General features: G+C 41.4%; 2 protein-coding genes across 3 annotated transcripts in view; both read right to left on the bottom strand.

The window, feature by feature from the left end:
- The window catches only part of LGALS8 (galectin 8), a 34,919-nt gene extending 33,195 nt beyond the window's left edge, over positions 1 to 1,724 (bottom strand). The window contains exon 1 of the mRNA XM_061404924.1: positions 1,660 to 1,724. The gene's annotated coding sequence lies outside the window, so the exon portion shown is untranslated. The remainder of the gene's footprint in view (positions 1 to 1,659) is intronic.
- Positions 1,725 to 16,393: 14,669 nt separating this feature from the next.
- EDARADD (EDAR associated via death domain) overlaps positions 16,394 to 27,338 on the bottom strand; it is an 83,146-nt gene continuing 72,201 nt past the window's right edge. For both annotated transcript variants that reach the window (XM_061404918.1, XM_061404917.1), the window contains one exon: positions 16,394 to 17,228. In XM_061404918.1, coding sequence (XP_061260902.1) covers positions 16,846 to 17,228 — 383 coding nt within the window. In that variant the 3' untranslated portion in view covers positions 16,394 to 16,845. The remainder of the gene's footprint in view (positions 17,229 to 27,338) is intronic.

Below are 27,338 nucleotides of genomic sequence, written 5' to 3'. Positions count from 1 at the left end.
TTGGACTTCCAAAGATGAGGGATCATTTCTGGATGGATCAATTTTTTTTTCAGTCTATCTTTATTGTCCTCTTTCCTTACTCAAGAAGCCACATTCATAAAGTATGAATTTAAAAATAGTGTGATATAAAAATACTAAATACACACAATACTATATATAAAATAAACAAGGACCAAGGACCTACTGTATAGCACAGGGAACTATATTCAATATCCTGATAATGGAAAAGTATTTGAAAAAGAATATATATTGGGTTGACCAGAAAGTTTTTCAGGTTTTACCATGAGATGTTACAGAAAAACCCATATGAACTTTTTGGCTAACCCAATCCTATATATATATATCTCCTATATGTATGTGTGTATATATCTATATGTATATATCACATACAGCACTGAACGGCTGAGTGCCAAAGAGATGCCTTTAAATTGTGGTGCTGAAGAAGACTCTTGAGAGCCCCTTGGACTGGAAGGAGATAAAACCATTCAATCCTAAAAAGAAAATCAACCCTGAATATTCATTGGAAGGACTGATGCTGAAGCTGAAGCTCCAATACTTTAGCCACCTGATGCAAAGAGCTGACTCATTAGAAAAGACCCTTATGCTGGAAAAGATCAAAGGCAAAAGGAAAAGCAGGCAGCAGAGGATGAGATCGTTAGATAGCATCACTGACTCAGTGGACATGAATTTGAGCAAACTCTGGGAGATAGTGGAGGACAAGGAAGCCTCGCATGCTACAGTCCACGGTATCGCGGAGTTAGACACGACTTAGTGACTGAGCAACAATATATGGCACTGAATCACTTTGATATAAACCTGAAACTAATGTTAACATTGTAAATCAACTATAATTAAAGAATTAAAATATGAAGTAATATATGTTGCCCCAATTTTAAAAAAAATCACATGATTTTAGACTTATGAATTTAAACTGTATATACCATTCACAGGATTAATTGACTAAACAAACACCTGTCATATTTTGTCAATGATGTGAACTATGTTGTTTCAAGCCAGGAAACATTTCTGGTAGTGATTTTGCTTATTATTGTGCTGCTGTGTTATCTTTGTTATTATAATAATTTTTTGAAATGTTAACCCTCCAAACATTCATTAAATGGTGGTGCCACTGCTGGGAAAATATGCTCCCATATCAATAATTATGGAATACAAGTTACGTGTGATAAAACATTATAAAGAAATCTAAATAATTACTTTTTTTTCCACCATGAATTTAGGAGCCAGAACTCTAGAACCGTTAGCAATAATAATGATAAATAAAAGCAGTATTAAAAAGTTGCCACAATACGTATAGATTTATGAACTCTGAGAACACATACCCTGGTTTCCATTTATTCTTGTGAGAAAATTAGTCTTGAATTTTGCAGGCTTTAAATTATGCAGTCTTTAGGAATGCATTCTTCACACTATCATAGCACTCATATTTCTTATACGTGTGTCTCCTTTCCAAGGCAATTTTTATGGTTGGTGTCATCTACTTCTTCTGACTCTCCCCACCCCCATTCTACATGGACTCATGTCCTCTTCGAATCCTCTAGCTTGAACTAATGTCTCCCACACCCCAATACTGGTACCACGCATAGAACGCAAAGTCTTTTCTCACCCCCTAGACCCCCTGTGTTGATTGATTAGGCTTACCTCTTATGTTCTACAGGATCATGTCCCAAATCTAGTCTTTTCAGGTCTGAGAAACAAGCTTCTAGAACTATGGCTTTGTCATAAGATAAAAGAACCTTGGAGACAGGAGAGCTCTTCAGAGGAGTGTGGATTAATTTATCCCAGTGGCTCCAAGAATGAGATGCTGTCCCATATTCAAAATACTTTTCTTGAATGCCTTGGCAGGCTATGGTATGTTAACTAGAACATGTTATACTGTTATTTGATATAAGAATATATCTGAAATTCTTTAAAAGTCAAAACAAAATAGAACCCTTTAAAAGTTTACGTATACACACACACATTTATATAAATTTAACAAAATGCTACACACTAGAGATACAGTGGAATATAGCTTTCCCAGGGACTTCCCTGGGAAAAAAATATAGCTTTCCCAGGGACTTCCCTGGAGGTCCAATGGCCCAGTGGCTAAGACTCTGCATTTCCAATGCCAGGGGCAAGGTTCAATCCCAAGTTGGGGAAATAAGGAAATAAGATCCTACATGTTGCACAGTGTGGCAAAAAAAAAAAAAAAAATATATATATATATATATATATACATGTATGTATGTATGTATGTTTGTGTGTGTGTGTGTGTGCGCACGCGTGTGTCCTCAGTCGCTCAGTCTTTGCGACCCCATGGACCGTAGCCTGCCAGGCTCCTCTGTCCATGGAATTTTCCAAGCAAGAATACTGGAGTGGGTTGCATTTCCTTCTCCAGGGTGTCTCCTACATTGGCAGATGGATTCTTTACCACTGCGCAACCTGGGAAGATGAAATGAAGTGAAAGTCACTCAGTTGTGTCCAACTCTTTGCAACTCCATGGACTATACAGTCCATGGCAGTCTTCAGGCCAGACTACTGGAATGGGTAGCCTTTTCCTTCTCCAGAGGATCTTCCCAACCCAGGGATCAAACCCAGGTCTCCCACACTGCAGGCAGATTCTTTACCATCTGAGCCACAAGGAAAGCCCAATCTTTCCTTAAATCTAGTGGGAGTTAGACATTCAGTAATCACATATATGAATTTTTTAAAAGTGCAAAAGAGTGATATTAGTAACTTAATCTTCATTGTGATCTTTGTTCCTTCATAGTTGCTGCAATACATAAAATCGTTAAAAGGCCTCCCTCAGTCTCCCTCTCTCAATAGTTAACCAGCCCCTCCTGCACACAGCTAATCTCCTCCCAGCTTATATTTACACAGCTCATTATAAAATAAAGTGACAAGCAAAAGCTCAAGGGAAGAATTTTTGTGACAGGTTGGAGCAAGTAAGAAATCCAGGTGGTTTTTCCAAATAGAAAAATGTTATTGAGTCCAAATACTTACAAAATAAAAAAAAATTCGTTTGAAAATTTCAAAACAGACACATAAGAGGGAGTGGGATGAATTTACACCCACTCACAGCTAGGTCCAGCATGGACATATCGTATCAGCGAGTCCTATCTTGTTTCATCTGCTCCTAACCCACTCTCTCCCCACCCCCAGATCACTTTGAAGCGAATCTCAGACTCCATTAATCTGAAAAAACTTCAAAACTCCTTGTTAGACTTTCATGTTAATCAGATGAGGTTCAGTTTCTTGCCCAGATGACTTCATAGTGGAATGTATTTCCAATTACAAGTCAGCAGAAGAAGCTTCAAGTCTGGTTGTTCTTCTCTTCTTTTTAAATATTTATTTATTTAGTTGACTGCACCAGGTCTTAGCTGTGGCACCAGGATCTCTGATCTTAGTTGCTGCAGGCAGGATCTTTAGCTATGGCATGCTAACTCCTGGTTGTGGCTTTCAGGATCTAGTTCCCTGACCAGGGATCGAACCCAGGCCCCTGCACTGGGAACACGGAGTCTCAGCCACTGAACCACTGGGGAAGTCCCCTGGTTGCTTTCCTATTAGCAATAACCACACCTCAGGGAAACCTCCGGAGAAGGCAATGGCAACCCACTCCAGTACTCTTGCTTGGAAAACCCCAGGGACAGAGGAGCCTGGTAGGCTGCAGTCCATGGGGCCACTGAGTCAGACATGACTGAGCGACTTCACTTTCATGCATTGGAGAAGGAAATGGCAACCCACTCCAGTGTGCTTGCCTGGAGAATCCCAGGGACGGTAGAGCCTTGTAGGCTGGCGTCTACAGGGTAACACAGAGTTGGACATGACTGAAGCGACTTAGCAGCAGCAGCAGCAGCAGCAGCAGGGAAACCTCATTGGCTGTGCAACACTGGTGGTTTTTCTATGTATGATATCGAGACTGGTCAGTGGTTTGAGATGTTCTCAGCCTGATCCATTGATCTAGTACAGAGTTCCCATCAGTTATTTTTCTCCCCACCACTGCCTGGATCCATTATTTCATGAAAAACTGAAAAGTGATATATCAGTGATAACATTCCTCCTACATTTATAAACTGGATTTCATCTATAAGGAAATATTGTTTCCTATTTGGTAACCCCAAGCTGAAGTTTATGCCAGAAAGGCAGGTCATTTGCTTGATTCCTTCCCTTTACTTAGTTTTCTTAATAAGTTGGTTTCCTAGCCTCCACAAAAGGTAACCAATGAGTTAGTTTTCTAAAATATCATTATGAATATTAATATATTTGATATGTTTCTATTTTTCCTGATACATAAGGTATCCCATCTTTAACCAACCCTTGGAGTTGGCTTCTGACTTCTTTTGACTCAACATAGTGATCTTAGCTTCCTTGCTCTCTGGTATGACAAGATGTTCCAAGCTACCATTTTCATTTCCTGCCAAACTTAGATTTAGCAGTTTCTCCAAGGAAACTTGTAGTGGGAAATGGCATATAGAGACTACAGTTTTGATGAGGGATACTCATGGCATCTGGGTTGGTTTCTAGACTGCCTAGTGAATAGAGCTAGAAGAAGAGTTTTATTTTTTAAATATCTGAGTTTATACTGATTTCTTTCACTTTAGTATTACAATGTTTTCACTGAGCTTTTTTTATATTTATACCTCACTTTTCTTGTAAAAAAGTTTCTAACAAAATCAGTATAATTACTTATTTGCTTTATCTTATATAATAGTTTCAGGGTAAAAGGATAAATATTATCATAACCATATGATTACAAAACCAAACCAACGTTTATTTGCAATCTTTTTCTATCCTTAGGCTATATCTCATAAGATACGGATATATATATATATACACACACACACACACACACACATATATTAATAATTACATTTCTGTGTTTTAAAGTAATTTGATAATACTACCCAAAGTGATCTATAAGTTCACTGCAAGCACTATCAAAATCCCAACAATGTTTTTGCAGAACAAAAAAAAATCCAAAAATTTATATGGAATCTCAAGGGACCCTGAAAAACCAAAACAGTCTTGAAGAACAAAAAGTTGAAGGTCTCACACTTCCTGATTTCAGAAAGTAAGTGAGTAGGCAAAATAGTGTGCTGCTGGCATAAAGACAGACACCTAGACCAACGTAACAGAAGAGAGAACCTTGCAATGAACCCTCGTGTGTGGTCAAATGATCTTTAGCAAGGGTGCCAAGACCACTCAGTGGGGGAACAACAGTCCCTTCAATGAATGATACTGGGAAAACTGCATATCCACATGCCAAAGAATGAATTTGGATGCTTATCTTACACTCTCTATAAAAATTAACTCAAAATGGATTAAAGAGCTAAACACAAAAGCTGAAACCATAAAATTCCTTGAAGAAAACTTCATAACATTGGATTTTAGCAATGATTTCTTAAATATAACACCAAAAGCACAGATAATAAATTTAAAAATACACAAATAGGACATCAAACCTAAAGATTCTGTGTATAAAGGACTCAACCTACAGAATGTAAAGGCAACCCGTGGAATGGCAGAAGGTGTTTGTAAACTACATCTGACAAGGGGTTAATATCCAGAATATATAAAGAACTCCTACAACTCAACAGCAAAAAGACAAATAATCCAGTTCTAAAATGTGCATAGGACTTTAAAAGACATTTCTCCAAAGATAATATACAAATGACCAACAAACATAAGAAAAGGTGCTCAACATCATTAGCAGTTAGATAAATGCACATCAAAACCACAGTGAGATACCACCTCACACTCATTAGGATGGCTATAATAAAATGAAAATAATGTGTTGGCAAGGATATGGAAAATCAGAATTCTTTTGCACTGTTGGGAGTACCAAGTTGTGCAACCCCTATGGAAACCAGGATGGAAGTTCCTCAAAACATTAAAAATAGAATTACCATATGATCCAGCAATCCCACTTCTGGGTATATATCCAGAAGAACTAAGAACAGGCTCTTAAAGAGATATTTGCATACCCATGTTCATAGCAGCATGATTTGCAATAGCCCAGAGGTGGAAGCAACCCAAATGCCCACTGACAGATGAAGGGTAAACCAAACGTCACATATTCATATGATACAGTATTACTCAGCCTTAAAAAAGGAAGGAAACTTGGTCACATGCTACAACACAGATGAGCCTTGAGGACATTATGCAAAGTGAAATAACCCAGTCACAAGAAGACAAATACTGTGTGATTCTGTTTATAGGAGGCATCTAAAGTAGTCAAATTCATAGATAGTAAAATGGTAGTTGCCATTGGCTGGGGGAAGAGGAAATGGGAAGTTGTTTAATGGATAGAGAGTTTCAATTTTGAAAGATGAAAAAGTTCTGGAGATTGGTTGTGCAACAGTGTGAATGTATTTAACACCACTGAACTGTACACTTAGAATGGTTCAGTTCAGTTCAGATCAGTTCAGTCGCTCAGTCGTGTCCAACTCTTTGCGACCCCATGAATCGCAGCACGCCAGGCCTCCCTGTCCATCACCAACTCCCAGAGTCTGCTCAGACTCACGTCCATCGAGTCAGTGATGCCATCCAGCCATCTCATCCTCTGTCGTCCCCTTCTCCTCCTGCCCCCAATCCCTCCCAGCATCAGAGTCTTTTCCAATAAGTCAACTCTTCACATGAGGTGGCCAAAGTACTGGAGTTTCAGCTTTAGCATCATTCCTTCCAAAGAAATCCCAGGGCTGATCTCCTTCAGAATGGACTGGTTGGATCTCCTTGCAGTCCAAGGGACTCTCAAGAGTCTTCTCCAACACCACAGTTCAAAAGCATCAATTGCTAAATTTTATGTTATGTGTTAAACACAATTTTTTTTAAGTAATTGAAATAATGTATCTCTGTGAGTAAGCCACCACCTTAATATACTATTTACACTCATTTGTTTCATTGTGCTTTCAATTCTTGGGGCTTGCTTTGTATTTATTTAACTTTGGTTTAATTCTGGTTTATAATTTTGTGATGTATTTACATGAATTCAAAGCCAAATTTACAAGATACATTCAAGGAATTCTAACTTCTCCCCCTGTGCTCTCCATCCTAGTTCCTCCCTCTTTCTACAGGTAACATTTGTGGATGGTTACCTCTACCTATTCATATTCTCATCTTGGATAAAAAGTAGCACGCCATGAATAGTTGTGTACTTTCCTCTTTTTACTTCACATATAGCTTGAAGATAACTCCACAGTAGTACACAGAGACACTCCTCATTTCATTTCTATAGCTCCACATTACTCCACTGTGTCAACATTCCATAGTTTACTTAACCTGTGGATACCTGGGTTGTTTCTCATCTGTCATAAGTAATGCTTCAGTGATAACTTTGGGTACGTGTCTTTGAATATAGCCACACTATCTCTTTGGGATTGATTCCTAGAAGTGGCACATTTAATATTATCAAGATGTCAGTTCTTCCCTAATTGATTGAGAGACTCAATGTAATCGAAATCAAATATAATTCAAGTATTTGATGGATATCAATAAACTAATTATAAAGTTTATATGGAGAGGTAAAAGACCTAGAACAGCCCACACACTATTGAAAGAACAAAACAGAAGCACTGACACTCCCTAGCTTCAAGACTTGCTGTAGAGGTACAGTAATCAAGAATCCCATAGTATTCTCGAAAGAATAAACAAACAGATCAACAGAACTGAGAGCCCAGAAGCAAAGCCACATAAAAAGAAGCAACTGGTCTTTGACAAAGGAGCAAAGGGAATAAAATGGAGTAAAGATATCCTTTTCAGCATGTGGTTCCGGAACAATCAGACATCTACATTCAAAAAAATGAATCTAGATACAGACCTTACATCCTTCACAAAAATTAGCTCCAAATGGGTCTTACGCCTAACAGTTAAATAGAAAACTATAAAACTCCTAGAAGGTAATACAGGAGAAAACCTAGATGACCTTGGGTACAGTGATGACTTTTTCGATACAACACCAAAGACAGGGTTCATGAAATAATTAACTGATAATCTGAACTTCGGTAAAATTAAAGACTTCTGCTAGCAAAAGACAGTATCAAGAGAATGAGAGGAGAAGCCCCAGATTGGGACAGCATGCTGGCAAAGAACACCTCTATTAAAGGACTTACACAGAATATATCAAGAACTCTTAAAGCTAAACAAAAGCAACAAAAGACACCCAACTTAAAAATGGATCAAAGACCTTAACAAACACCAAAATACTTTTACCGTGTGTTCCAGCAATTGCACTCCCTGGTATTTGCTCAAATAAGCACAAAACTTTCTGTCTACACAAAAAACTGCACATAGATGTTTACATAGCATATAACGTAACTATAACTGCCAAAACTTGGAAGCAACCAAGATCTCCTTCAGTAAGGTGAGTGATAAACTGTATGAGCTACCATCTGCGTTCCCACTGACCTCTCCCTCGACTTGCTCCTTTAGACCTAAAGATTCCTACATCTGTTAGTTCCTCCTTGGGTTCCTTTCACTCCTGTGACTAGTTCCTTTATTAAATTGTCCTGATGGAACTTACCGTTTGTTCCCCCATAAAAATACTGACTGAATTCAAAATTCTAGCTATCAAAGATAAACTTTGGCTTCCTAACACAACAGATGCCTGTTTTCTTGCCTGTCTTCATTCCTGGATTTGTTAGTCCCTTGAGGGTCGGGGTCTATCGTTGTATTCTCAGAACTCAGTTGAGGGCTTGCCCGTAGTAAATGCTCGGTAAATGTTTGCTGACTGACTTACTGTGATTTCCCCTATTAGTTTCTATTTAAAACTAGAAACAGAAATCATCTAAAAGAGGTATAAGCAGCTCTTCCAAATCTGTCACTCCAGAAGAATAATCCTTTTTTGATCTGGCTTTTTTCAGAGACATACACATAGAGAAAGAACCAATTCTTGCCATTTATTTCTCTTTGTTTCCCTTTTCCGGTCGGTTCTCCCATGTTGCTACTTTATTGAGTCTACAGCAAACATGATGATTTTCTGTACCCTGGACAAATCCAACTGCTACTGCCCTGATTGCTTGGCTGTCTTGGTGTTTTGGGTGTGTGTCTTCCTGGGAGGGAGGCTGAGGGGCCTGCAGGTGAAGAGGTGGGACAGATGGTGATATTTGGAACAGGGTTCTTCGCTCCACAGCCCTGTGAGAAGCAGGATCTTCAGCTCTGCAGAGGACAGCAGGGGTCCAGAGCGCTTTCAGCATCCTGGCTGTCAGGGAGACGGAAGGCACCCTGCTTGGTTGGACGCACAGAGCAATCTTCACTGGCTTCAAGTCCAGCCTCCTCCTCACTTTCCCCTCCGCCTTTGCCTGGCTTCCCTCAGCTGCTCAGAGCTGCTGTTTTTGCTTCACTCTCCCCTGTGGGGACAGCTTTATTCTTTAGGTTTGTTTTTTTTTCCTATTGGGATACAATTCACATAACATAAACTTCACCATGTGAAAAAGCACTCTAAAGCCCACAATTCAGAGGCTTTGTAGTAGGTTCACAACTCTGTGAAAGATTGATTGCCATCTAATTCCAGAAGATTTTTGCTTTAATCTTTGAAGCAGAAAATGAATGGAAGGGGATGAACCTCATTAAAATAAAAGTGTCCTGTGTCCCAGAGGCATTCACGGTTTGGTATGTAAAACCCCTCATTTGGGGTATTTTCTATTTATAACATTTTTCCTCCTCAAGAACCATGATACTGTTTAAAATATTTTTTTAAGCTTTCACTTTATTTAAAGTATTACTTTCTTAGTTCCATTTCATTTCTTCAGCATATTTCGAATCACTCCAGGCCAGTTAGTGCTAATGATAATAGTGAACCACAAACAAGGCCCCATCTGTGGTTTGCAGCCCAGCGGGCTTGACACCAGTTATCAGGTTATTACGGTGATGAGTGCTGTGGGGTAAATATAACAGGAAGACAACCAAGTCTGGGAGGCAGGGGCACTTTCCTGGTAATAGCGGTGTTAGAGGCAAGACATGGGGTCTGAAGAGGCTGGGCTAGGGAAGGGCGGTGGGACCAGGTCTGAGTGTAGCTGCAGTGTGGGGAGCTGAGGACCTCAATCTAGTGCGGCTAAAGCTTCAGGTGCTGTGGGAGAGTGGACACGATGACAAGCCACACACGCAAGTCACGGGGCCTTAGAGGCCATGCTGCAAATTTGGGATTTTATCTTCAGTGGGAGCCCATCAATGGAGTTAATGTGGGGGTGGCAGGATTCGTCCAGCGGTTGGAGACCACTTGGGAGGCTCTTGCAGGATGAGAAAGGGTGGCTGCCTGGCTTAGGACGGTTGTGAGGATGGAGTAGAGGGAAGAGATTTAGGAGACATTTGGGAGGGGGTCTACCAGCAAGGTAGATGGTCAGATAGGGAACTCTGGTGAAGAGGAAATGTGGACAGGTGAGCCATGGGTTCTCTTCAGGACGGGTTGGATTTGAGGTACCTGGGAAGCAGCTGTATGGAGATGTCAAGCTGATAGTTGGGGCGTCTGGCAGCTCAGTAGACCAGCCTGGGCCAGAGAGAGAAAGTTAGGAGAGGCAGAAGGTGACTGTGAAAACACTCTTCACATGCAGGTATTACAACATCCAAAACACTTCATCAGACTACTTATTCACCCGAGTTTCCTCCTACCTCGGCGATTCTCACTTTGTTCTGCCTGTTCCTGGGTGTGTGTGGCACCCTCTCTAGGAATGTCTCTCGTCATGTACAATGACTCTCCCTCATCTAAAACTCCCAGAGGGTAGGAAGGTGTTGCTTATCTTTGCATCCCTGGGACGTATTGTAGAAAGTCACTAGGTTTCTGACTGATGACTGACCAAGAGAACAAAGGAATCAACGACTGTGTTAGAATCTGCATAAAAGCACCAATTAGAGTTATGGTGGACACCCATTTAATTTTGTAGCACCCATTATGATAGTTTAATCTCTATTTATAAAGGAACATATAAAATCATGCAAGACATCAAAATGAAGGCATCTTCAAAAGTACAGCATGAAGACATATAAAGGATCACAAAAATTCAGTCATATAAAAGCATTGCTGAAGAAGTCCTCCATGGAGCTTTCGAGGGTACGTCTCAAAGGAAAATGGTCATTGGAGGTCACATCAAGCAGAAGAGCTCAGCTCAGCTCAGGGACCATGAGAAGCTATAATCTTTACATTTCCAAAAGGGTTGATAAACTCAATCATTTCATTTCGAGTTGCGCTGTTGACTGCTTTGATCTCTTCAACTGTGGAGTTGATTTCAGGGGTGTCCTTGGCTAAGATGGCCATGGGGACAAAGGGAACAGCCTCCCCTCCTCTGCTCTGGGTCTTCCTCTAGGCAATGGGACCCCACTTGCCCGGCACTTGGTTCAGCATCACGGCCGCAACCCTCCAAACAAATGGGAAGCAAGATTTGCCTTTGTCCATTTATACACAAGTGCACACATTTCAGAAGGTGGAGCTGGAACTCCCAGGCAAGAAATCACAGAATCAGGAGGGAGACTGTTTCTCAGTCACTTCCTCTACATGCAGTTGCAGATGTTTTGGTTACAAGGGTAGAAAACAGTTTCAATGTTCTTAGGTCTAAAGTGTCATTAAATATGAAAGACAATCCTCTATATGTATAAGCAAAAAAAAGGAAGTTAATGTTAGCAGGTCACCGGGATTAAGAAGGCCACAGGCATATAGAAGAAATCTGATTCAAAGACTAAGAACTGGCCCTAAAACAATACAGAGCAATACAGAGATCAGAAACATGACCCCAGAGGAGAGGAAGATTCTAGAACAGGGAGGACAGAAGTGGGAAAATGTTATTAATATAAGGAGGATAGTCTTGCCTCAAAACTAAATGAAATATATTCACTCATCTGAAAGAGAAAGAAAATTTGCTAGATCTTAGTTATTAGGATTGTATTTAAAATACCGTGTTTCTTTTATGTATCACAGAGGAAGACACAGCTAGCACTCTGCCTTGAAGTCTGCTGTAACTGAGGGAGATCAATCCCTTTGCCTTTTTACACAGAAGCCACTATTCTTGTGATGTTCAAGACGAAACATCATTAAACTGAAAGCAAGAGAGACCACAGACAGCTAACCTTAAATCTCCACAGAGGAAAAGTCCTATTGAGTGTTTAGGGAGAATTCCCAGAGTGAGGAACTGTAACTAGGGTTGACTGTTCCACATGTCATCTGAGTGATGGATGTTGTCATGATGGGGATACCTTCAGGGGACAGGAACCCTTATCTCAATTATGCCAGCCTCATTCCATTAATATTTGTCAGTCTGTAAAATGATTGCACTCTTCTGATTTTTTAGTGGGCTACTTCTAAGGGTTCTAACATACAACCAATAATCAATAGAAGGTTGGTTCTAGGCTGGTCTTAGGGTTAGGTGGTCCCCGGTGGCTCAGAAGGCAAAGAATCTGCCTGCCAGTGCAGGAGACGCAAGAGACAGGGGTTTGATCCCTGGGTCAGGAAGACCCCTGGAGAAGGGAATGGTTACCCACTCTAGTATTCTTGCCATGGAGAATTCCATGGACAGAGGAGCCAGAGCCTGGTGGGCTACCGTCCATGGAATCACAGCTTAGCGACTGACACACACACAGGCTGGTCTTAACCAAGCCTGAAAGGATGCAAATAAATTTCATTCTCCAGCAGAGGGCAGCACCACATAAAAATTACCCTACAGGGTAACAGAGGCGCAGCATCTTTGTCTATGACCATGCATTTTCTATATTATTATTTTATGGCCATGTAGCTTGTGGGATCTTAGTTTCCCAACCAGGAGTTGAACCTGGGTCCCCTGCAGTGGAAGCACAGAGTCTGACCACTGGATCGCCAGGGAAGTCCCTCTATATTATTGAATATTTATTATTTAGTGTCACAAAAATGGAAGACTTGTTCATACAAGTTATCTTGAATACTGATGGGCAATCCAGGTAAACAATTTAAGCCCTATTTAAAATCTTATAATTTTAAGATTAATTTAAGTCATTTAAATTTAACTTAATTTAAATTAAGTTATTTAATAATTTAAATAACTCTGTGCTTTATTTGTCACTCAGTCGTGTCCGACTCTTTGCGACCCCATGGATGGTAGCCTACCAGGCTCCTCGGTCCACGGGATTTTCCAGGCGAGCTTACTGGAGTGGCTGCCATTTCTTCCTTCCACGTGAGTCTTCCTCTGTGTGCATATGTCCTGGGTGTGTGTGTGGTGTCTACTTTGCTTTCCATTCCCTTGCAAGTAGTAATTTTCTATTGCAACCAACTAAAATGCATATTGCCACACATAACACCATGACAGAAATGGTGTTTTTTTTTTTTTTCATTTTCAAATCTCTCCCTTTATTGTCATAATTAACCTTTGCTTGGAAAGCAAGCTGTAAAAACTATTCAGACAGTATCATTACATTATTACTTTCAGGCAGAAGAGGGTGAAGGGACTTTCAAGGTGAGAGTTTTGTTTAAAAGAGTGTACCTTGGAACTTAGCTAAAAAGAATTCATCCTTCTAATAGCGAAAGGACCTCATCAAAAGCAGATTAGTTCATAGTGTGGTCAATTCAACATGGATTCCTACAGAACAAAGCTTTTAAGTATTAATGAATACAGTTTAACAATTATTTGATCAATCAGGCATAAAGTAATTCTCTTCCTTTCCACTTTGACCTTTGTAAAGTATCATCATAGTCAGGCTAATACAGTATTTATCTACTAAAAATAAACTTTAAAGAAAATTATTTGGGATTATTACAGAATTGTGTTATAGTTCTATTTCAGTTGAGATTTACTTTTGCTGTTTCTGTATGTAACACAGATGAAAGTCATCCTTCATTTGGTCAAAGTCTAGAATCTGAATGAACTTTAGTTAAAAACAATTTTTGGTTAAATCTCTCTCTGCTAATATCATACTGTTAATAATTACAACTTTTCCTAAGGTAAATGCCAATGAATGTAGATGTCGATGTGTGCAAATAATGACAGAGTGAAGTTAAAACAACATACTTATATCAACTCCTATTTTTTTTAATCCCTTCTACCCTGGCACTTCCGCTATGCAATTATAAAAGACACTTAAGCTTTTATAGCCAGTGATGGACATTATTAGCCATCAGGGCTTTGGAAGTAATGCTGCCAAATGGAGAGATGAGTGGGTGGTGCTCTGTGGTCTCGTGGTTTCTCTGTAATTCCTGAACATAAAGATAAAGGAGCATTCTTAGCTCTGCCCATAGCTGAACCATCTGCACTCTTGTGTCTTAACATTTCTGATCCAACTCAAAGGTAATTTCAGCTGACATTTATGAACCATAGCCACATTCAGGTATCTATGAGGGTAAGTTCTGTCTAAGCTTGGGGGGAATTCCCTGGTGGTCCAGTGGTTGAGACTTCGCCTTCCAATGCAGGGAGTATGGGTTCAATCCCTGATCAGGGAACTAAGATCCCACACACTGCTTGGCCAAGAAACCAAAATATAAAACAGAACAATATCATAACAAATTCAATAAAAACAAATTTTAAATTCAAAATGCTTTAAAAATGGTCCACATTAAAAAAAAAAACTTGAAAAAATGTCAGCTTTGACATTGAAATCTGCAGTTTGGAAATTTGGAAACATGTCCCACGGGACATTTGTCATGCTGGGACCCCCTCCTTCTATCACGAAGGGGTGTCAGGATCCAAGGAGAGATGACCCTCTGACTTGAGGGTCTGGAACCACAAAACACTAAATAAGCACACCCTTTTGGTTCCATTTCCCTAAATGTCCATAATAAATGTGAAAGGCTCATCTGCACTTTCCCATAGTACATTTTGGGCTAACGTATGAGAACACGTCACACGCAGCCTAATGAAAACACCGTGTGTACATGCTTGTGCACGCTCAGTTGTGTCTGACTCCTTGTCACACTATGGACTGTAGCCCACCAGGCTCCTCTGTCCATGGGATTCTCCAGGCAAGAATACTGGAGATGGCTACCATTTCGTACTCCAGGGGATCTTCCCAACACAGGGATAGAACCCGAGTTCTTGCGTCTCCTGCGCTGGTAGGCAGATCCTTTACCATTGCTCCACCTGGGATCCCGAACATGGTGCAAAATCAAATGTTCTGTACAGTGCCGAGAACACAGCAGACAATCAACATGTAACAACCGCCCCATTGGACATCAAGTCGCAAAAGAACCCAGTTTTTAAAACTTACCTTTTATCTCTGACTGCTGCTTTGGGTACATCTTTTGATAAACGTGGCATTTATCTGCTAAATCTGGCGAGCTAGATGTGACTAACACTGACTAAATCAGAAGAGATCAGTAGGTCTCTACAGTAATTTTGCAAGTTTAGAGATAACATTTGATGACTACATACCAGCAACCTCTGTAACTGCTGTAAACAGTGGGGAAAAAATGTCAGCGGTTTAGAAAATAACTTTTTGAATTAATCCTAATCTTTCTTGAACTCCTATCAATGTTAGTCATCATTTTTGCTTCTTTTAGTCAGGGATTTATACAGAATCCTCTCAAACTAGATGAAAAAGAAGTACCTTAATTTTCTAAGCCTACAGCCAAAACCAAATAGCACTTTTATGAAACTGTCAAGTAAACCAAGGCTCCCATCCTCCACACCTTCCACAGTAAACCATCAAACAAGAATTCTGGATATTCTTTGGATCTAATCTTTCATTTGGTTTTAAATCCTCTAAAATTTGGATTTTAAAGCACAGTTCCCCTTACAATATCATCATTAAATATTTCTCTTTCTTGGCTAATGTGCTGGGTAACACTGAGGCTCTGTCTTAAGCTGAGATAGTAGGTTTTAGAGGGGGTTGCCTTTCACCCATGGGCTGAATTGTGATGTACAATATCTGAATATTGAGATGGATTTTGCCATACATCAATATGAACTGGCCACAGGCATACATGTGTCCCCTCTATCCTGAACCCCTCCCCCCTCCTCCCTCCCCAGATTTTTATTTCTCAACTGAGCTTTCTCTCTGGGGCAAAACACTTGACCCGATAGAAAAGACGTAAATATTAAATTAACTTTTGAAAAGTCAAGGATACTGGAAGGGCCAACTCTTTGTCAATACCTTTCCCGTGGTGGTCCTTATTACCCTGCTAACTCCTGACTTTGTCTTCCCAATAACCAATTGTTTTTATAAACATTTCTTTCGAAAACACTCGAGCAAAGACCCCTTTGACAGCGCCCAGATTATGCAAGTGTTTGAATAAGAAAGACGGCACCTGTGTCCTAGAGTGTATCACAACATAATGCCAGTAACCTGTAAATTCACTTGAGCACTTTATAACAAAAAGAGTAATAGACTAAAGGGTGACTGCTCTCTGTGGGTTTCTTCTAAGTTGTGGGAGTGTCATTACTCGCCAGGGATCTTGTGGATGACTTTTGGGGGCCATCAACCATCTTAGTTCCAATCTCAATCTTCAGTATTTAAAGGAGGGGAGCTTTTATTTTCATCATGGCATGAATCCATTCTGATTATAGATTTGGCCCTGGTTCCCGTAGGAGCTTACAACGCATTTTCCCCAATTCCAGATTCAAATATTAAATTAAAACAGATGTGCAAAACTAAAGGAAATTCCACCACCAAAAACATACCCAACCCCTCCACAAAACTGCCAGCTCTAGGGAAAACCAGTGTCCATGATTCTGGGCCCTTCTCCTAAACCTGAAAAAGAACAGAGTCAGGACTTTCCCAGAGGTCCAGTGGTTAAGACTCCACGTTCCCAGTGCAGGCTCCGTGGGTTCGATCCCTGGTTAGGGAACTAAAATCCTGCGTGCAGCACAATGTGGGGAAAGAGAAAAAAAAGAACAGATTCACATTGCTCCTTAACTTGCGCTTGTTTCAATGTCCGAGAGGCCAATGAGAAGGAGCGGAGGTCTAGAAGTTCCTGGGGTGCTCTCCACGCCCCCGCTTGGGCCACTCCTCATCCACCCACCTGCGCAGCACCTTCTCCACGTCGGCGCGGTGGTACAGCCGGCAGAGCTCCATCAGCTGGCCCACCGTCCTCTGACTGTTCCGGAGCAAGAACTCCAGGGTGGGGCTCTGCGGTCGCTGCTCCAGGAAGCACAGCTCGTCGTAGGGCATGCCCCACTTGCTTGCAAAATTCCTCCAGTTTTTGACTGTTGGGTGACAGGGATCCAGCTTTATCCTGATCACATCTAGTAAGTCCTGGTCATTGAGCAAGTCGCTGATGGTGGGGACTTGGAGCGAACAGGAGGGACAGGAACAGGTCTCCGTACAGGACGCGTCCTTGCTCACATCTGCAGGGTAAACCACAGGGTGCGTATGTCAGCAAGAGGCCCCAGACACGTGCTTATCTCTGGTCCTTTATTCTCCTACTGAATTGCTCATAGCATCAGGGTAAGCACAGCACCTATTTCAGGATACTCACTTCTACATATTCACCAATAACCCCCTGTTCTTTGCGGTCACGAAGAGCTGTTCTGTTGGAAGCGTGGCAAGACTTTATAAAGCCAGTGTTCCTTTCTGAGACTCTCTGTCCCCCAGGCTGCGCGTTTGTGAGCCTGCTGGCCAGATGAGGGCTCCAAAGAGCAGAGCTCTCTCCATGGGCAGATAGCCAGTGGAGGGGGGTGGTCAGCCATCCCAGGAGAAACCAGCCCATTCTCACCTGCTCCTCAACCCTCTCACCCCTTCCATATTACAAGTCAGCCTTGTCAGCTTTTTAAAGTCAAGCATAGAATGTCAGAGTGTAAAGTATTACACAATTCTTCAAAAGGTCTTTATTAAAAAAAAAAAAAATACATGCAAAACCCAAAACTGGAATATCCACTCCACACACATATTTGAAAATAAGTGATAACTGATAATGCCAGACTTTTCAGATTTATGGCCACCTTATCATGGCTTTGCCTTTATTTATTTATTTATTTATTTTTTAACACATAAGGCTGCCTTTGAAGTGGAGCCAATACCCTGAGGAGTGTGCAGTGGGCTGGGCGAGTGGGTGGCTTTGAGCTCAGCCTCCCCAAGAAGGGGGCTTCCTTGGTGGCTCAGATGATAAAGAATCTGCCTGCAATCCTGGAGACCCAGGTTCGATCCCTGGGTTGGGAAGATCCCCTGGAGAAGGGAATGGCTACCCACTCTAGTATTCTTGCCTGGAGAATTCCATGGACAGAGGAGCCTGGCAGGCTGCAGTCTATGGGGTCACAAAGGGTCAGACATGACTGAGCGACTAACACTTTTGCTTTCACCAAGAAGAGCTGCCCCAGCACAGAGGAAGGGCCACCTTCCCATCCATCATCTCTGGCCTCCCTGCAGTATCTGCCAGCATGTTAGCAGAGGATGAAGCTAGTAGGTAAGCAGTAAATAGGTTAGAGGGAAGAGGTTAGTAGGCAAGAGACAACTCAGAGTACAGGTGTAAGCGGGTGAAGCAACCCAAGTGAATTAAAACTCTGCAACTGCACCGAATTTCCTAGCCCCTCTCACCGGGGATATTTAACCACCAAAGGCAACACTAAAGATCACTGGCTTGGAAAATTCTTGGAGGTTATGATGCCTTTTTCTACACTGAACTGTGTGGACTGCCCAACTTAGGAAAGTAAAAAATTTGGAGAAAAAAAAAAAAGGAGTCACTCTGGTTATTATAAAATTGAGAACTAGAAAATTTGAGGCAAATACAAAGTAAAAGATAACAAAAGCCATGAAAATTATGCTCATACTCTGACCTACTAATATAACTTCTGAGAATCCAGCCAAAGGAGATCATCTAAAATATGTATGTACTTAAACATTTTTTATTATAATCTTATTATACATTAAAAAAAACCTTAAAATCAAAGGGGACTAGTGAAATAAATTATTGTTACTATTTGAAGGAATATTATTTAACAAATTATGAAGACTATATAGCAACCTAGAAAATGTGTGTGCTGTCATGTTAAGTGAAAAATGCAGTCAGAATGGCTGTGATCCAAAAGTCTACAAGCAATAAATGCTGGAGAGGGTGTGGAGAAAAGGGAACCCTCTTACACTGTTGGTGGGAATGCAAACTAGTACAGCCACTATGGAGAACAGTGTGGAGATTCCTTAAAAAACTGGAAATAGAACTGCCTTATGACCCAGCAATCCCACTGCTGGGCATATACACCGAGGAAACCAGAATTGAAAGAGACACGTGTACCCCAATGTTCATCGCAGCACTGTTTATAATAGCCAGGACATGGAAGCAACCTAGATGTCCATCAGCAGATGAAAGGATAAGAAAGCTGTGGTACATATACACAATGGAGTATTACTCAGCCATTAAAAAGAATACATTTGAATCAGTTCTAATGAGGTGGATGAAACTGGAGCCTATTATACAGAGTGAAGTAAGCCAGAAAGAAAAACACCAATACAGTATACTAACGCATATATATGGAATTTAGAAAGATGCTAACAATAACCCTGTGTACAAGACAGCAAAAGAGACACTGATGTATAGAACAGTCTTATGGACTCTGTTGCAGAGGGAGAGGGTGGGAAGATTTGGGAGAATGGCATTGAAACATGTATAATATCATGTATGAAATGAGTTGCCAGTCCAGGTTCGATGCACGATACTGGATGCTTGGGGCTGGTGCACTGGGACGACCCAGAGGGATGGTATGGGGAGGGAGGAGGGTTCAGGATGGGGAACACATGTATACCTGTGGCGGATTAATTTTGATATTTGGCAAAACTAATACAATTTGTAAAGTTTAAAAATAAAGTAAAATTAAAAAAAAAAAAAAGAAAAATACAAGAAGTAAGGAATTTATGTACTCTGATTAAAACTATGGGAAAAGTCTCTGTTAATATTACCATGGAAGGAAATGTACAAAAATAATCATAGCTTCTGTGGTTAATGTAGGATTATGTTTTTATTTTCCAAACTTTCTCAGTGTGCATGTCGGGGTGTGCTCAGGTGTGAGCTGTGTGCTCAGTCGTGTCCGACTCTTTGTGACCCCATGGACGGTAGCCCACCAGGCTCCTCTGTCCATGGGATTCTCCAGGTAAGAATACTGGAGTGTGTTACCATGCCCTCCTCCAGGGGATCTTCCTGATCCAGGGATCGAACTTGTGTCCTTGCATTGGCAGGCAGAGTCTTTACCACTGCACCACCTGGGATTATGCTTCTATTTTCCAAACTTTCTCTAGTGGCGTTTATATTTCTACGATAATGAAAATCATGTATTACATTAACAAACATATTGTTCAGCACTGAGCCAACGTATCAGTGCAGCATCCCTCCTCTTTGCCAAGCTTCACTTACTGCTTTGAGGCCACCTCTTCCCACCTTCCCCATGATTTGTTTCATCAAATACCTCCTTTCTTTCCCCTCACCTCCAGACACCATCTCTACTGATTCTCTTTCCTTTATCCACAGATAGGTATATAACTCCTCTATCATAAAAAATAAGAACCTCAAACTGCCACTCTCTGGTTTATAATTCACTGAAGGCCTTTCTCTTACTCTTCATTTCCTTACTGTTTTAAAAATATTTGTTATTATTTTTTGGGTTATACTACATGGCATGTGGGATCTTAGTTCCCCAACCAGGATGGAACCCATACAACCTGCAGTAAAAGCTCAGAGTCTTAACCACTGGACTGCTGGGCAAGTCCCAATTTACTATTAAACTTCTAAAAGGAGAAATCAAAACCTGTTGCCTACAATGCCTCACCATGTTATTAACATTCACCTTCTTGGGCGAGCAGCATCTGACCAGCCCCATTCTTACCAGCCCTGTAGAGACCAGACCCAGTTCCCCATGCCCCACCTGCGGACCAGAGTCCAGTTCTGATGGGGTAGATAAATCCAGACAAGCAGATCCCCACCTGGCTTGGAGGATCACCTGGACCCCCTGCTGCTGCTAATGCCCCCATCACCTCACTCCCCTCGGGCCTGCCTGCCTCTAGAACTGAGCCCAAGACTCCTGTGCCCCTTTGAACACTGTCTATTGCACTGAAGACTCTTTTCCCAGAACTCAAGCCCCTTATCCCCAGGCACATCCTACCTTGTCCTGGCCACATCCCTTTTCTTGTCTGCCTGAGACACTGTGATCCCAGCCTGTCTCATGCCAAGTCCCTGGGAGTTACAAGGAGGTGCTCTAGTCCTGTTCTTAGCCCAAAGCTTTCCTCTTCTGCACTGCGTCCCTTTGGTCTTCTCCACTCCCAACAGCCTCTACAAAGATCTGCCACTAGAATGGAAGACTCTTTCTTTTTGCATCTGCAGTATTAGCCCTTGACACACAGCAAACACTTAACCAATGTGGATTGAGTGAATAAATGAATGGCCAACCCTGCCAGCTCACCTGGGCCCCAGAACTGACTACGAGAAAGCGTCTCTCGATGTTCAGATGACATCTCCAACTCAAAGGGCCCAATACAGTACTTATATATTTCTTATATACTGTGCACACAAAGCACCTCAAGTCCCCTAATGGCACCTGCAATTCTTCAGCATCCTTACAGACTTTTTTTCTCTATCCAACCAGTTACCAGGGTCCCAATCTCCCCTGGAAGCTCTCCATACCTCTCTTCCCATCTTATTTCCCATGACTTCCTCGAATATAATCTGGGCTCCAAAGAAGGGGGACTACTCACTTCCTGAATAGACAACCTGTATTTTCTTTGTTTCAAAGTTTAATAAAATGAAAAGGAAAAAATATAAGCTCAGGGTAGAACATTAAAATTATATTCAGTTATGAATTTTGTGTAAACTTGAACATCCAGGGTTTCCCCATAGTTGCATGACTATGAATAACAATTTGATGCAGACCCTTACATCTAAATTTTTGGCCACCTCTTTAATTATCTCTCCACTAATGGGACTATTAGGCTGAAAAGTATGACCATTTTAAGGCTATCAGTGCATATATCCTAAATTGCTTTCCAGAAAAATATTGTGCCAATTTACACTCCAAACAGAGAATAGTGATGGTGCATATCTCAGTTGACCTTTGTTAGCAATGGCACCCCACTCCAGTACTTTTGCCTGGAAAATCCCATGGACGGAGGAGCCTGGAAGGCTGCAGTCCATGGGGTCGCTGAGGGTCGGACACGACTGAGCGACTTCACTTTCACTTTTCACTTTCATGCGTTAGAGAAGGAAATGGCAACCCACTCCAGTGTTCTTGCCTGGAGAATCCCAGGGACGGGGGAGTCTGGTGGGCTGCCGTCTATGGGGTCGCACAGAGTCGGACACGACTGAGCGACTTAGCAGCAGCAGCAGCAAGTAACACTTTTAAAAGGATCTTTGTCAATTGCATAGGTGGAAAATATAGATTTCCTCCATGACTTTTCTGATGTTTTCTCTCTGATCAGTCATCTCTCTTCTTTCTCTCTCCCTCTCACTGAACTCCTCTCATTGAAATTCCCCTCAGCTACTGAACTTATCTATCCTATGAAACCCACCTCAGAAACACCCCTTCATGAAATCCCCTGGCTCTGCCTGCAATGCCGTCTCACCCACAGTCTCATCATTGTGTTTGCATCTCCTGACTTTGCCTTGCAGTGAGATATTCCATATGATCTTTGTTGTTGCACCTTCAGGGCCCTGAGAAAAGATCCATATCCTCCTGCAACGTGTACACATCTTAGAGTTCTAAAATGTTGAATTACATTTCTGTGTAATATAGTGAGAGTTATTCTTCCGCTCCATTAATAATGGTGTGGTGTATATGGAAGTAAGACTTTAGCTCCATGATGGGACAGAAATTTATTTATAAAGAGCTTTCTAACATTGAAGGTGGCTTTTTCAGTACAAGGGGGAAACTGTGCACTTTTCTTTGCCCTTATTTAAAAGTAGAGTCAAAATCCAGGGAACTCAAATCGGGGCTCTGTAAAAACCTAGAGAGGTGGGGTGGGGCTGGGAAGTGGGACAGAGGTGCAAGAGGGAGGGGACATATGTACACCTATGGCTGATTCATGTTCATGTAGGGCAGAAACCAACATTAATACTGTAAAGCAATTATCCTTCAATTAAAAATAAATAAATTAAAAAAATAAAGGTGGGTGTACGGAAAAAAGTAGAGTCAAAATAATAATCTGTCACGTAGGAAAACAAGCAGTTTACCAAAGGGTATGTGTAATTCAGTTTTCGTAAAAACAAAATAATACAGTCATTTTTATCCACATAAAGAATATATTATACACACATTCATGGGCATAGGAAAAATCTAGAAGTATGCATAAAAACATTAACAATGGATGGTCCTAATTTTCTATAGTTACAATGTTTATTTGGATACTTAAAATATATTTTTTAAATGTCACAAAAAAATAAACGATTTATATCTCTAAGTCCAGAATGAAATGTATTGCTTTCTGAAGGTCTGCCCTGTATTACCTCCGTAAGACTCAGGGTTTTAGCGATGTTTTCTCCTTTAGCGTCAAGAAGAATGAAAATCGTTAAGGTTTCTGTGACGCTCCTCTAAGCCTTCTAGTGTATGAGAAACTTCTATTTCTTTGAACACCACCACTATCCATTTATCAGTTTGTTTTAAAATGTATGATGTGTCAAAAGTCTATTGTTTCCTTTTTTATTTTCAATGACACACACGCTAAGCCATTTTCCCAACTGGAATCTATACAAACTGCCAACAGTCATGAATTTAAAGTTGCCTTTTGAATCATAAACTATAATTAGTTCTCTGAGGACTTAAGCAGACAAACTTTTTTTTCCCCTATGAAATATATTTTGTCCTGCCCTCCTGTAAACACCTATCATGTATTCGTGTGCATGCAAGGAAAGGATGGCTGAAGCTTTGGGGTAAGAAAAATCATAAGAAGAGAAACATTTAGAACCAAAGACGTTTTCCTAAGAAATGGGGGGGAAAATGGGATTATTATTGGATGCTACTCAGTGGCAAGCTCAGGGTATCTGTACAGGAGAAACTCAAAAACTGTTTACTAAATGAATGAATGAGAATTGTTCTTTCTCCTCCGGAGACAAGGTAGGTTTCTTATTACTGTGTGATGCATTTTAGGATGTGAAGAGATAAGTACTAGCAAAGGAAAGAGAAATTTACTGGTGTCTATTGGCTGTTAACAGAAAAATACAAAAAACAGATTGATTCTAGATTTGGGGGAAGGAAAGGAGAGTGTTATTGAGGAGAGAGAAGTCAGTTATGTACAAAAATTCACTTAGATTCTCTAACAAGTAGGGTCCTTGCTTGTCATATTTTGACACTTGCATATTTTCCACTGATGAAAAACAAGAACAGATTGCACCATTAATTCATAATAACTTCTTAGAGGCCAAAACTCTGGAAGGATTTGCCTTCTATAAGTTTAGTCTGAGTCCTGGCTTGAACTAAGGAAGAATTTATCAGTGGAAGAAGGGCCAAATTTCTCAGTGGTTTTTATCATCACAGTAACTGTTATTTATCAAACGCTTAATATATAACCGGCCCTGCACTGTGCCCTTTTATATCAGGAGTCCCAAATTCTGGGATCTAATGCCTGGTGATCTGAGGTGGAGCTGATGGAATAATAATAGAAATAAAGCGCACAATAAATGTAACACACTTGAAACATCCTGATACCATCCCCCACTCCCACCCCCAGATGGTGGAAAAACTCTTTCACAAAACCAGTCCCTGGTGCCAAAAAGGTTGGGGACAGCTGCTTCACATGCATAATCCTGAATCAGCTGCATCAGATGCGGCTCCTCAAACCCTGGTGCCCCAGCTTTCCAGGGCTTGACTGCTAAATGGCATTTAACATCCCTGGACTTCAGAGTCCTCATCTATCAAGTGGAGATGATAATATAATAATTCCTATATCTCATGAATTAAATGAGGTGAATGGTGTGAAAGCATTTTTGTCAAGTCTTATGTAAATGTTATTTAAGGGTGTTAGGATTTACAACTTTTTTTAAGTAGAATGCGGGGGGGTGGGGGGGGAGAGTGTGTCATTGTGTCATCTGGCCTCTGCTGACACCTCCCAGCTCATTGCCTTTCCAAGTGCCCTTCACTGCCCACCCTTGTCCCTAGAACATATACTCAACCCTGCCTCAGGACTTTTGCACTAGCTGGGTCTTCCCTCTGAAGTCCTCCTTTCTCAGATCTCCACATGGCTGGCTCCTTTGCTCCTTAGATCTTGGTGCACCTTCGTAGCTAACACAGCATCCTTTCCTTGCAGGCAAACCCCACTGTACACTCACTTATTTTCCTCAAGGCACCTACCACCACATGTAACTACTTGTGTTTACTGTCTGTCACTCCCAACCAGTATATAAGGTCCAAGAGGAAAGGGACTTAGATGTCTAATGTCTCCACTTAATTCCAGGCACACAGTAGGCACTCACTAATGTCTGCTGAGTAAATCTATTTAATGAAGAACATGACACAGAGAAATAATCAAATCAGAAACTTCTGAGCAGCATATGAAGAGTTATCTAGAAAGTTTCAGACAAACCGAAAGGTTTCTTGTGCTGAGTATATACAAGGCAGAAGAAGGATGACTGGTTGCTATGGAGAAGGAGTACACCATGTACCACAGAGAGAGCCACATGAGCTTTAGAGGCATGCTGACCAACTATCGATACAAGCTGACATTGTGCAGGTATGCAGCTTGGACGGGTTACTCCTGTACTCCTGTACAGCCATGTCCTCCCTCTCTGAACAATTGAGAGGACTGACTTTCATAAAGGTGTGGAGAGGATTAAGTGAGACCATCCCTTAAAGCCTTATCCTAGTGCATGGTAGTTGGAGAAGGCAATGGCACCCCACTCCAGTACTCTTGCCTGGAAAATCCCATGGACAGAGGAGCCTGGTAGGCTGCAGTCCATGGGGTCTCGAAGAGTCAGACAGGACTGAGCAACTTCACTTTGACTTTTCACTTTCATGCATTGGAGAAGGAAATGGCAACCCACTCCAGTGTTCTTGCCTGGAGAATCCCAGGGACGGGGGAGCCTGGTGGGCTGCTGTCTATGGGGTCACACAGAGTTGGACATGATTGAAGCGACTTAGCAGCAGCAGCAGTGCATGGTATGTATGCAACAAAGCATTAGTAGCTGTGGGTAAGGAACCATAACAGCAGCAGTTCTCAGGACTTTCCTGGTGGTTCAGTGGTTAAGATTCTGAGTTTTCAATGCAGGGGGTACGAGTTTGATCTCTGGTTGAAGAACTAAGATCCCATGCATGACAGGCATGAATGAATAAATAAAGCAGTAGTTCTCAAACCTTGGCTAAAAATGGAACTCTCTACCCCCTCCCTACCCCCACTCTCCCCTGGGGAGATTACAAAATCCTGATGTCTGGTTCCACCACCAATATCCTTATTTAATTGGTCTGGGGTACAGGCCAGACACGGGAAGTTTTCTAAGCTCTCTTGGAAATTCTCATGTGCAGCAGGGTTGAAAACCATTGCCTTAAACCATATCTACTGAGGAAGTTCTCAATCAGATGGGCCAGCAAAAGTAGGTTTTGGAATGCCACCTACTTCTCTTTGAAGAATACAGCGTGCGCTTGGTGATTGGGAGTTTGTGGATAATATTTCCGCACACTCACAAACAGAAGAATGGGTTTTCTAGGGTTTTTTTTTTCGCCCTTCTTCCACTATTCTTCATCTCACACACCTTTTACATCATACCTTAAAGAAGAGTTCAGAAATCAAGCGTGCTCAGTGACAAGGTATGTGCATGTCATTTCAAACACAGTAAGAAACAGCTCACGTCCAAAGATGCAGTGCCTAACTCTCCAGCTGGCGGCTGGCAGACCATGAAATGCTGGTCAATTAACAGTTAACTGTGAATTGGAACAAGATGCAGAGCCCACAAGGGTCATGACTGGCTGAGCCTGGAAAATAGCTCCAGTCAGGGTGCTGGCAGTGCATCACAGATTGACTTACTGTGTCTCCCTGCAGGGGAGGTGCCGTTTTATCTTGTACACCCTGGCTTTTCGGGAGCTATTACTACACGGGTATTTCCCTCCACAGTGCTCAGTGCCACTGCGAGCTCTCAAATCATTTACAATAATGTTCCCCGTGATAACCAGGTCTTCACTTGGCACGAACAATTAAATAGTAAACATTTTATACTGGCAGCTTCGCAAATAGCAAAACATGTTCTATTCTAAAATAACTAAAATAACTCCTCAGTTGGGATTTCTTTGGAAGGAATGATGCTAAAGCTGAAACTCCAGTACTTTGGCCACCTCATGCGAAGAATTGACTCATTGGAAAAAATAACTCCTAGGTGTCTATAAATTATGAGATTTGGAAAATACCAGCAAGTGTCAAAGTACTGTCAAATACTTCCACAGCTGTGTTTGTTAATGGTGTAAATTCACGCTTTTTTCTGCATGTGGTTTCTAACATGGCTGGAAATAAATATATTTAAAATGCCAGTTTATGGCTTTGAGAGATCAGTGGGGTGTGTGCAT

The sequence above is a fragment of the Bos javanicus genome, chromosome 28, assembly GCF_032452875.1.
Source record: "Bos javanicus breed banteng chromosome 28, ARS-OSU_banteng_1.0, whole genome shotgun sequence".
Taxonomy (NCBI): Eukaryota; Metazoa; Chordata; class Mammalia; order Artiodactyla; family Bovidae; genus Bos; species Bos javanicus.
Note: the sequence above shows the minus strand (reverse complement) of the source record. Positions and strands in the feature narration are given on the sequence as shown.